Below are 12,369 nucleotides of genomic sequence, written 5' to 3' on the forward strand. Positions count from 1 at the left end.
AAAAAAAAAAAAAGGAAAAAACTAACCCTAGACCTAACAGAATAAAAAAAGTAACCACAATCAGAGCTGAACTGAATGAAATTGAAATGTGAAAAAATATACAAAAGATCAAGAAAACCAAAAGTTTGTTATTTGAAAGAATTAGTAAGATTGATAGACTGCTAGTTAGACTAATAAAGAAAAAAAAGAGAGAAAATCCAAATAAACACAATCAGAAATGATACCAGGGATACTACTATCAACCCCATAGAAATAGTAAAACAAAACAAAAACCCCTCAGAGATTGTTAAAAACACCTCTATGCATAGAACTAGAAAACCTAGAAGAAATAGATAAATTCCTGGAAATATACAATTTCCCAAGATTGAACCAGGAAGAAACTGAAACCCTAAACTGACCAATAACACATTTCTAAATTGAATCAGTAATAAAAAGCCTATCAACCATAAACAGCCCTGGACCAGATGGATCCTCAGCCAAATTCTATGAGATGTATTAGAATAACTGGTTTGAATCCTCCTGAAACTAGTATAAAAAATTATGGAGGAGCAACTTCTCCCTAAGTCATTTTATGAGGTCAACATAACTCTGATACCAAAACCTGGCAGAAATACAAAGTAAAAAGAAAACTGCAGACCAATATCCCTGATGAACACAGATGCAAGAATCCTCAACAAAATACTATCCAGCGCACATCAAAAAACTAATCTACCATGATAAAGTAGGCTTTATTCCTAGGATGCATAGTTGCTTCAGCATACACAAATCAATAAATATGATTCATCAAGTAAACAGAACTAAAAATATAAACTACATGATAATCTCAGTAGATGTAAAAAAGGCTGTCAATAAAATTCAACATCCTTTTATGTTAAACCCCACTTCCCAAAAAACTCAGCATTGAAGGAACATGTTTCAAAATAATATGAACTATCTATGACAAACCCAGAGCCAACATCATACTGAATGGGAAAAACTAGAAGAACTGGAATGAGACAAGGGTGCCCATTCTCACCATTGTATTCAACATACTATTTTGAGTCTTGGCCAGAGCAATTTGGCAAGAGAAGGAAAAAAGGCATTGAAATAGAGAGGAAATAAAACTGTCTCTCTTGGCAGATGATATGAGTTTTCACCTATAAAATGCCATAGCTTATCCCCCAAAGTTCCTAGATCCCATAAATAACTTGAGCAGTTTCAGGGTACAAAAATTAATGTACAAAATCAGTAGCATTTCTATATACCAACAATGTTGAAGCTAAACACCAAATCATGAATACAATCTTGTTAGCAATCACCACACTCAAAAGTAAAATACTTAGAAATACAGCTATCCATGGATTTGAAAAGTCTTTACAAGGATTAAAAACACTGCTGAAAGAAATCAAAGACAACACATACAAATGGAGAAACATCCCATGATCATGAATAGGAAGAAACAATATTGTTAAAATGGCCATACTACCCAAAGGAATTTACAGATTCAGTGCTATTCCTATCAAACTACCAATGACATTTTTCACAGAATTAGAAAAAAACTCCTTGGAAATTCACATGTAATCAAAAAAGAGCTCAAATAGCCAAAGCAAACTTTAGCAAAAAGAACAAAGCTGGAGGCATTACAATACCCAACCTCAAACTATACTATAAAGATACTAAAACAGCATGTACCATTACAAAAACAGACACACAGACCAATGGAACAGGTTAGAAAACCCATAAATAAAGCCACACACCTACAACCATCTGATCTTCAACAAAGTCAAGAAAAACATGCAATGGGGAAATCACTTTGTATTCAATAAGTGGGGCAGGGATAACTGGCTAGCTATATGCAGAATATTGAAATGGGACCCCCTTCCTTTTACGAGATACAAAAATTAACTCGATGGATTAAAGACTTAAATGTGAAACCCAAAACCCAAGCCCTAGAGGAAAACCTAGGGAACACCATTCTGGACAGGCTCTGAGGAAGATTTCATTATGAAAACACCAAAAGCAATTGCAACAACAAGAAAAAATTGACACATGGGACCTAATAGAGCTTCTGCACACAGCAAAAGAAACTATCAACCGAGTAAATAGACAGCCTATAGAATGGAAGAAAATATTTGCAAACTATGCATTTAACAAAGGTGTAATATCCAGAATTTGTGAGGTATTTAAACAGATTAACAAGCAGAAAGAAACATCATTAAAAAATGGGCAAAGGACATGAATAGACACTTCTCAAAAGAAGACACACATGCAGCTAACAAGCATATGAAAAAATACTCAACATAACTAATCATTAGAGAAAAATCAAATCAATACCATGAGATTATCATCACATACTAGTCATAATGGCTATTATTAAAAAGTAAAAAAAAACAGATGTTGGTGAGGTTGTGGTTAAAAAGGAATAATGATATGCTGCTTTTGAGGGTGTAAAATAGTTCAGCTGCTATGGAAAGTAGTTTGCATATTTCTCAAAGAATTTTCAGCAGAACTACCAATCCCATTGCTGGGTATATACCCAAAGGAATATAAATTGTTCTACCATAAGAATATGTGCACACGTATGTTCATCGCAGACCATTCACAATAGCAAAGACATGTAATCAACCTAAATACCCGTTGATGATGGACTGGATAAACAAAATCTAGTACATATGTACCATGGAACACTCTACAACCATAAAAAAGAATAAGATATTTTTTTGCAGCAACATGGATGGAGCTGGAGGCCATTATCTTAGGTGAATTAATGCAGGAACAGAAAACCACATGTTCTCATTTATAAGTGGGAGCTAAACATTGAATAGACAGGGACACAAAGAAGGGAGCGATAGACATCAGGGCCTACTTGAGGGTGGGTGGTGGGAGGATGATGAGGACTGAAAAACTACCTATTGGTAGTATGCTTATTACCTCAGTGATGAAGAAATCTGCACACCAAATCCCCATGACATGCAATTTAGCCATAAAACAATGAATTATTATCATTAAACATTAATATAACAAATGCTTTTACAAATCAGTAACAATTACAAAAACACACTGGGTGTTTGTGAGAGGGTTGTAAAATAGGCACCCTCATCTTCTATGGGTGAAAGTATACATTGGTACAAGCTGTCTAGAAAATGATTTGATGACATGCAATATGTATCAAGAGCTTTTAACAGGTCTGTACCTTTGACCTAAGATTCCTTATTTTTTTAAAAAAGGAATATTCTGAAATTCTGATAAAGATTTCTATAGAAAGGTCTCAGTTTAGGGTTATTTATAAAAGCAAAACATGTTCAACAATGTGACAGTAGTTATATAAATTATAGGATTATGCATATGATGAAATATGTACCAATTCAAAGGTTTTTTTTTTTTTTTAAGATATATGGTAAACTGCATAGCTATACATGATATAAAGCAGAATACTGTGTCTAGTTAGTTGTTTATCATCTGTATGGACCAAGAGAGTAGGTCAGGTCCATTAACTGTCTTAGTGGAAAAATGCTTTGGTATTAGAAAATGCTCTTACTTTTTTACTTATGCCAATATTGGGTATATGTGGCCCAAAAGTCTACTCTACAAATCCTTAGCACATATGCATCTCATGATCCAGAAATTATTTGGTGACACCAAGACTCCAGAAATGATTAAAGCATTATCCCTTTTCTTAAGGAGATCACAGTTCACTGAAGAGCCAGGCATGTAAAACATTTTTTATAATAAAGACCCCAGGAGACAGAGATATGAATTGCTTTCAGTACCCAGAGAAGGAAATAACTAACTCTTCTGGGCCAAAAGATTTTTATTCCATGAACAAGGCTCCATGAGGAGGCTGTACACAATCAGGTCATCAACAGAATTAACAGGTAAATAACTATGATTTCTTATGCTTCCAGCCTTGATGGCTCAGCATGGTGAGGGATAGATAAACCTCAATCACCTACTAAATCAATTAAGACTATGTGTTGCTAAATACTAGCTGTTGTTTACTAGGTGATTGCTATATGCCAGTCATCTATGTTAAATTTTTTATTTATATTCTCTTTTTACTTCATAACCCTATGAAGACTGAACTTTTAAAAGGCAAACATTTTTTAAAAGTGTTTCAATGATTTCAGCCTTATAGTTAGAATAACATAAAGTAAAACTCATATCTTGATTATTTGCAAATATGCCCAATTTAAACCTTATTTTAACTTCACATATCCATTTAGAAAATAGGCTAATTGTCGCTGAAATAATTCAGGTAGTTCCATAATAGGAAAAGCTGGAACTTTCTCTTAAAGTCACAGCACACTGATAGAAACACTGGAAAGTCAATCAGATTTTCCATGTAAATGATTTTATGTGTGGGGAGAGAGAGCAGCCGGGGACAATCAGATTTTGAGTGGAAAGGAGAGGTGAAAACCTTTAAACCTTTAACACGAATCTGTGGTGAGCAAGAAGTTTGATCACACAGTAAAAGCCTTTGGGTTGACGGCTCCTTGAAGTCAAGTTCAGAAGTGAAAAACATAAAACAGAGAAATATATTGCAGGACCTAGGATTAAGACTTTGAAATTCACACTTGACAAGTTAAGTCACAGAGCTTTGAGCCCAACTCTGTGCTGAAGTTAAAATGAACATGGCCTCTCTTGTTCTGACATAGGCAAATAAACATTCCTGCCACAGAAGGGGGTGTCAGTATCAAATACACTGCATTTGGTTAAGCCACAGTTAGCAAAATAACATGCCTTCTCTCTTTCAGAGCGGAGAGCTGGTCTTCCACATGGTATTTATTTTACTTACCATAGTGATTGACGCTGTTTATAAGCCGCACTCCCACTTGGGCATGGTTATTAGTCATCAGTACAATATCAAATAAGTCCTGTTCATCGGGATATAGATCACGGAGTCTAGCATTGACATACTGTAGTGCCTGCAGGTTACAAACATGAATGTGTGTAAAGAGGGGCAGGCAAGGTGGGTTTGGGGAGGCCAGAGAGGAAGCAACTCATCAGGGTCAAATTCACGCTCTGAAGAATCCTCATTGAGAGATTCTGCCTCCTTTAGGACAGAGTTATTCCATGCATTTCTGTATTATCAGCCTCTCATACATAGGAACTCAGCTAATGTTCACATACATGAGTAATGTTTGTTGAAAATTTTTACAACTTGGATTCACTTGAATTATCTCTGTGGTGACAGGTAGAGAGCAGGATCAGGCTAACGCTTTTGTGCTTTATGTTTGATTTTTAAAATCTGCTTTTACCAATCATCCAATGATTATTTTTTAATTTTGAAAAATATGGACTACTTAATGAATATGCATGTCATCCTTGTCCAGAACTCATGCAAATCATCTCTGTTTTGTTCCAGTTTTAGTATATATGCTGTCAAAGAGAGCACTTTGTGTATTAACATGTATCTTTAGATTAGGTTTGTGGTTCCTGTGCATCCATTTACTACGCCTCTTAAGTAATTCTACCAACAACTTGTAGAGGTGTCATTTGTTTTTGCATGGTTATGATATTATTGTGTAATATTTGTATTTAGAAGATCAAAGTTGTAAGTGCTGTGTATTTCAGTGTAAGTTAAGAGAACCTTACCTTCTCTATTAAAATCACACCCCTAAGTGCCAACAGCATCTTTATTTTCTAACTATGTTATGTTTGGGGCCAGAACAACCAAAGTGAATTTCACCTCACTGTAATACAGCATTTTATTTCTACTATTCAGGATTATAAACTCATGGCTTCTTAGCACTCCTTTGAGGGAAAGAGCAAAGGCTTCTGTTACTGGTCTCATGATTAGGACTTCACTTAGAGAAGGCTAACATCCCAAATCTAGGGCTATGGGCTGGAGTCCCTTCCTCCACAGCCTGGAAGCCTGTGCAAAATCATAAACTGACCTGGGTCAGCTGGAAGGAGACAAGAATGACAAGGGTGGGCTAGGAATGATCAGGGAAACTGGATGCACTCCCAAGGGTTGGCCTGGGTCCTTCCCTCGCCATTGAGGGTCTGGCAGGCCAAAGACAGCTTTCAGAGTACCTTGACAAAGCGGAACGCGGGACCCGGGGACAGGATGACGTTCTCATTAGTGAGCTGATACTCCATGTACTTTTCCAGACCCTCTTCCTCGTAGACTTTCCTGCCGTCCACCATGTTGAAGAGCGCGCAGGATGAGACAGCAATGGTGATGGCATTCTTGGGTTTGGGCTACAGAGAGGGACACCAACAAGAGGACACAGTCATGTAGACAGGAAGGGGACAGGTTGGGGCTCCTCCAGGGTAGGGTGGGAATAGGACAGCGGGCCCCTGCTTGGAGAAGTGGGATGCTGGAGATAGCCGAGGCTGGGACTCCCAGACGTTTGGGGAGGAGAAACGGGAGACCTGGGAGGACCTCTGCGCAGTGGAGAGGAGGGCAGCTGGAAGAGGCTCTTTTGCGGGCTGCGAGGAGGGGCGCCCCGGGTGCCAGAGGCTGCAGGCCTGCTCACCGGCCGGGGGCGCGAGCAGCTCGGGTTCTTCTCATGGAACGACCTCACGGATGCCCAGTAGGCAGCATCGTAGTCGTCCTCATCCTCCCGCTGCTGCTGCTCGGACAGACAGTCGCGGTCCAGCTGGCCGGAGGCGGGGTAGAGCACCCTGCGCTGGCTGGACGCGCGCTGATATTCCCGCGGCTGCGAGTCCCGGGTCTGGCGGATTTCTCGCATGCCTTGCGCCCAGGCCTCCGGATTCTCTTGCATTTTGGTGCTGCGCCGGGATCCAGGATCCGGCTCTGGGGGCGTGGGAGGCCGCGAGTCCAGTGACCGGGGTGGCTGGGGCGACGCAGGCAGCTGGGGCGAGGCGGGTGGCTGGAACGAGGGCTGCGCAGACGGTGGCGGCGAGGAGTCTTGCAGGCTGGGGGAGGTGGATGGAGTTCGGGAGCTCGCAGAGCTGCTGGGGAGCTGCAGCAAGACAATGGGCGTCTGAAGGTCTTGCGGCCCGCCCGGGGTCCCTCTTGCCAGCTCTGCCCAGCTCCCATCAAGGATCTGTCCCTTCTGCCTATTCCGTTCCTAGACCTCGGATGGATGCTGGTTCATCTCAGCTCCTTAAGTAGGGCTTAAGGGGCCCGGCCATTTCTAGGCCTCAGCTGTTTCATATTTCTGTTAAACAGACACAGAGACTGTCTGCTTTCATTCTCCCCTAGCTTCCCCATCAGCACTTCATACATTGTTATTTGTTTTGAGTAGATAGGACCCAGTCCTCCTCCTCCCGCTTAGGCAGCTGACACATGGTTTGCAAAGTCCTGTCCCCTGCTTGCAATGTACCTGCTCAGTTAGAGGCCTGCAGGTATGACAGAGGGCTTGCGAATGGATCTTGCTGGGCCAGTGCCTTGGTGTGGAACCTCCAGTTAACTCCATGAACAAAGTGGGCCAGACATTCCTACCAGAACACTCTACATAGCACCTCGGGGCATGTAGCTCCCGAATCCCCATGTGAATGATGCACTGAGAGCTGGGAAGGTCCCTTGGCTGGAGACTGGAGCGTCTCCCCAGGGCCTTCAGAGCTCCTCATGCCAGTGGAGCACAGTTACATAGAATCATCTTCCTAAACAGGAAAGGACCATTCTAGAAAAAAAACCTTTTACTAAGGTGAGCAAGAAGTTGTTAGGCATCCATATATTATTTCAGATTGTTTCACACACGACTCAAAAAATGATGTTTTTGTTTAGATCATTGAGTTAAATCTGATAGATGATGTTTTTGTTTAGATCATTGAGTTAAATCCGATAGAGATGATGGATTGGGTAGGAATGCATGTTCTCCCACTGGCTGTGTCTGGTTCATTCTCTCTGCTTCCAACATCTTAATCTCAAAACTAACTTTTTCTTTTTAATTTCTTATGTCGTCAGGCCGAATTAAAGACCCAAACCTCCACACAATCTGACACTCTTTAGTTTTTCTCTTGTGGTGACCATTTCCTTCCCTTTTCTGAGAATCAATAAATATTTGTTGATTGTTACTCAATAACTGTTGAAGGAAGGAAGGAAGGATGGAAGAAGTGTACTGCCTCTAGATCTAGAGCCCCTGGGTTTTAATGCTAGCTCTACCACTTTTTAATTTGAAACCTTAAATAAGTTTACTCTGTACTTCAGTTTTCTATGGTAAAATGGGATTTTTTTGAGGAAGGGAGTTCTCGTGAGGGCTAAATTAGCTAACACATGTAACGCACACAAACAGGGACTGGCACATTGCTATTATTCTATCATCTACTCCTCCCGTTCATCATTATCTCTACCTTAGCACTGGTGTTCCTGCTTCTAGGCTCATCTACTGATGGAGCCCTGGTGGATGGGCTCCCGGATCTTCGAGACCATTGACTGCGTACAATGTACCCTCGAGAGTCTGTCTTCGGCAGTGATAATTCTTGTGATTCCTGTGATGGAAAGAAGAAACCCAAGGGTGTAAAACCCCACCACCAACTCCTTCTATGCATGTGCCTGCAGTATAGTCATGTCAGGCTGAAGATAGCAACACTCAGTGAGAAGCTCTCTGGCTTCAATGACTCTTAACTCAACCTGAGCTCTTGTGTACTATTCTAATTCTGGTCTAGTCCTCCTGTTTGGAGCATCTACGTGGGGTCCTCTTGAAAGAGCATCCAAAACCAAGATGCAAACTGAGTAACATATTTTTTCTCTTGACTCCTCTTATATGGAACTTAATATGGTCATCATTGTTCCTCCCTTTTCTTCACTTCTTCCCTCTAGGATAAGCCTGCTAACAGATGCTGAAACGATATATCCACCATTTTTACCAGACTGTAAAGGTGAGGGCAGCTGGTGCCCTACTGAGGTTGCAGGGGGACTCTAAGGCAGCTGATTCAAGGGAATGGAGCCCTCAAGCTTTCCTTTCAGGAGAGGCAAGAATGAAAGAGACTGGGTGTAAGCAAGTAAAAGAGTTTCTATTTGCCATATCCTTCCCCTCACCCAGATTGCCTATGGTTCCCCTCCAGAATCAGTAGTGTGATCTCTGCTCACCCTCATCATGGTGATCTGCTGGCCCTGCGCCCACAACAGGCACATGTGAATATAAATACGTATTGTGCGGCAGGGGCCAAGGGCTGTTCCCTCAGCTGCACAAAGGCAGCGTCTACACGACGAGTGACCCCGGAAGGGGCAACATCTCAGCGAGTGATTCGGATTGACTGCACGCCTCATCTGAAAGATTGTGCAGAAAATGGTCAATGTGATGGCCAGACAGCCCTCCCCTCCCTGATTTGAACAAAGACCAGTCTCCTCCCAGCATAGGCTGAGCAGAGGAGCCCGCTGTGGTTCCACACATTCTAAGTGAACACGTGGGTATGGATGGAGGGGAAGGCAGGGCCCAACCTCTTCTAGTTGTTCCTCAACCTTCTCATGAGGACCTTAGGGATGCCTTAATACAATACTCAACAGCTTGGTCTTCTCTCCCAGAACTCCCTGCCCCAACATTTTCCATTATGCTTTCTGCTCCTTAATTTCCTCACCTCTGCTACAGAGATCAGCTCACCTGACTGCTAAGACGAACTCCCGTTTTGTCAGATTCCTTTCTTTTTCCTGCTTCTAGACTTTCTTTTGAGGACCTCATTCCGGGCTCATTCTTGACATGGAAACAAATAGTATTTATTAATTTTTAATCTCAGGACATTCGGAATCTTGGCTTTAGAAATAAAAAGATAAAGAAAACATAGAATTTATTTCTTTGCCAATATAAAAAGATATAAACTCTAGACATTAGCTTCCCCGTTTCTAACAAGCATGAGTAAAAAATTACATATATTTTATTAAAAAGTATTGTATAAACAATGTTTTTTTTGAGACAGAGTCGCATTCTGTTGTCCAGGCTGGAGTGTGATATCGGCTCACTGCAACTTCTGCGTCCTGGGTTCAAGCCATTCTCCTGCCTTAGCCTCCCTCCCGAGTAGCTGGGACTACAGACACATGCCACCACACCTGGCTTATTTTAGTGTATTTTAGTAGAGATGGGGTTTCACTGTGGTGCCCAGGTTGGTTGTGAGTTCCTGTGCTCAGGCAATCCACCTGCCTTGGCCTCCCAAAGTGCTAGGATTACAGGCGTGAGACTCTGTGTCTGGCCAATTTTTAAATAGAAATTTGTTGGTTCATAGATTTGAGATATAAAGCATTTATTGTATAAAGATTGATAATGTGGGAAATATTGTGAGAGAATTTGTCAGGGTTCAGTAGGACTTGGATTTAAATGCGAAGTTGTTTACATAGAATAAATCTGTTTTTTTGTTTTTCTCTATTATTCTGAAGATTGCTACTTATGGAACTTATTTTTCCTTGCCATTTAGAATGGAATATTTTCTTGCTTTCTTCATCACTGTCACTCAAATTTTCTGTGAGGCTAGCCTCACCGATATTAGTTTGATTTCTAAATATAGGGACCTTAATCTAATACAAATTTATTGAAAGTCATGCCTTCTGTTCCTTTCATCTAATTACTCATATATCTAGAGTGGGAAGAGATTTCTTAGCACCAAACTAACAACAGATAAGGAAAACTATGTAAAAGAGCACAAGAAGATAACTCACTTTATGGAAATCACAAATATTTATATTTTCATTTTCATTTAGAAGAGATACTTATTAGAACATTATTTTGACTGTTTCATGCAAAGTAAGTAGCTGCAATGTGATCAAGATTAGTGTTATTTATCTGTTTAATGAGCACAACTTCTAGGTTAGACCAGGATCCCACAGAGCAGTCTATATTCATCCATTTATGCTCTGTGGCTTGCACCTAGGAAAAATCTCATCAATGTTAGTTGCATGAGAATATAACTGCAGAGAATGACATAGCTGTATGGCTCCTGAACTAATTTTAAAATCTTTTCATCAACGCTCACCCCCTTTATACACATACATAGTAGTCACCATAATATTCTCTCACTTCTAATTCCAAATGATATTTTAAACCCAGTTCCCTTTTCCTACCTCTATTATCATTGCCTTGTTCCAGGCCTCTGACCAGCCTGTGACTACATTTTTAGAATACAGCCTTTTGAACAGGTTTCAAGGCCTTAAATCCTCTCCACGTCTAGAGCTATCCACCATATTTATTTAGAGTAATATTTATAAGATGTAAATATAATAATGCTTCATTCCTGGATAAACACTTTCTTCACTTGGTTTAACCAGGAGCCTCATGACGTATTCCTGTGTACCTCCTACTTGCATGCCCTTCACTCTACACTTTATCTCTAAATTCTACTAATATCAAATAACTTGTATTTGCCTTCACCCACCACCCTTATTTCCTTGTGGCCTCCTCTTCTCTTTCATGTTCTTCAAAACCCAGCTCAGTGTGACCTTGGGAAAATTCCCAGAGTTAAATATTGTTCTGTGTTGTTTGTGTCTTTCGTACATACTTTTACTGAGCAATGAGTTGTCCTTTTTCTATTCTCTTTCCTACTAGGCCATGCATTATTCAAAGCCACTGTTTTTACCTTTTGCTACTAACATGTGAGCATATGCTCAATGAATACTGACTTATTGGAATGCCTTATATACTATATGCTTTAATCTTTTTCTTTGCTGTCTTTGTTTTTTAAAATTTCTCCTTCTTCCCTTTTCTCTGCTTTCTCCATTGCCTTTTTTCTCTTCTTTCTCTTTTCTCTACATGAAGCCATTATCTGAAATTATTTGATTGTTGCAGAGCCTTTGCAGAGGCAAATAATGGACTGATACCACATTTCCTCAGCCCCATGGCAAGATTCTAAGACACTCAATTCGCTCACCTTCTTTTTCTGTTTGAGGGATGTTTGACTCATTCTTTTAACTGTTGAAATTCTTTTGTTGTTATGCAGATATTCATCTCCCCAGCTCCATTTCCTGTCGCTTCCCTTGCTCCATCTAGCTTTGCATTTAGAATATCAAATTTATGACATCATATATGATTCCATAGCAACAAACTGACTCTGTGAACATGTTATTAACCTTAAAGAAAAAAGTTTATTTTGAATATATCTGCTCATAACCATTGTCTTTGTTTTCAGAAATTGATGTCTAAACATTGTTCAAATGTTCAATATTTAGCAAAATCAATATTACCACTTCCTTCTTTTTAAATCTTTTTAGGCATTTCTCTGCCATTCATTATATTAATCCCATTTGTGGCTGTATGTTTCCTGGTACTGCCAAAATGAATGGCAAAGTCATTTGTGGATCCAGTCATTTATCCAGGTTCATTCTGCCAGACAGACTTTGGAGGGCTTTCCTGAGATCTAGGGATTATTTTTGATAGCTGAGATTTTGTTCTAGACGTGGAGTTTAGACTTGAGTTTCAGTTTGGCTTTAGTGTCTCATGTTCCTTTCAGTGGTAAAACTTGTTGAGGAAGACACTGTCAAAGCCCTTTTCCCAT

The 12,369-nt window shown here is 40.2% G+C and overlaps 1 protein-coding gene and 1 non-coding gene across 5 annotated transcripts in view; both read right to left on the reverse strand.

The window, feature by feature from the left end:
- The window catches only part of NT5C1B (5'-nucleotidase, cytosolic IB), a 29,034-nt gene extending 17,232 nt beyond the window's left edge, over positions 1–11,802 (reverse strand). The window contains exons 1-7 of one of the 4 annotated variants that reach the window (XM_037737503.1): positions 11,746–11,778; positions 9,496–9,584; positions 8,984–9,113; positions 8,245–8,382; positions 6,462–6,911; positions 6,016–6,183; positions 4,775–4,904 (exon numbers count right to left, since the gene is read on the reverse strand). In XM_037737503.1, the coding sequence (XP_037593431.1) occupies positions 4,775–4,904; positions 6,016–6,183; positions 6,462–6,911; positions 8,245–8,382; positions 8,984–9,113; positions 9,496–9,584; positions 11,746–11,778 (1,138 nt within the window). Of the gene's footprint in view, positions 1–4,774; positions 4,905–6,015; positions 6,184–6,461; positions 6,914–8,240; positions 8,383–8,983; positions 9,164–9,494; positions 9,585–11,745 lie in introns of all 4 variants that reach the window. The other 3 variants (XM_017526243.2, XM_037737497.1, XM_017526249.2) reach the window with 3 other exon arrangements.
- LOC119471040 lies at positions 5,268–5,374 on the reverse strand. The gene has a single exon (XR_005200030.1). It is a non-coding gene; the product is annotated as a U6 spliceosomal RNA (small nuclear RNA).
- Positions 11,803–12,369: the final 567 nt, after the last annotated feature.

This window comes from Cebus imitator, unplaced genomic scaffold, assembly GCF_001604975.1.
Source record: "Cebus imitator isolate Cc_AM_T3 unplaced genomic scaffold, Cebus_imitator-1.0 Scaffold1, whole genome shotgun sequence".
NCBI lineage: Eukaryota > Metazoa > Chordata > Mammalia > Primates > Cebidae > Cebus > Cebus imitator.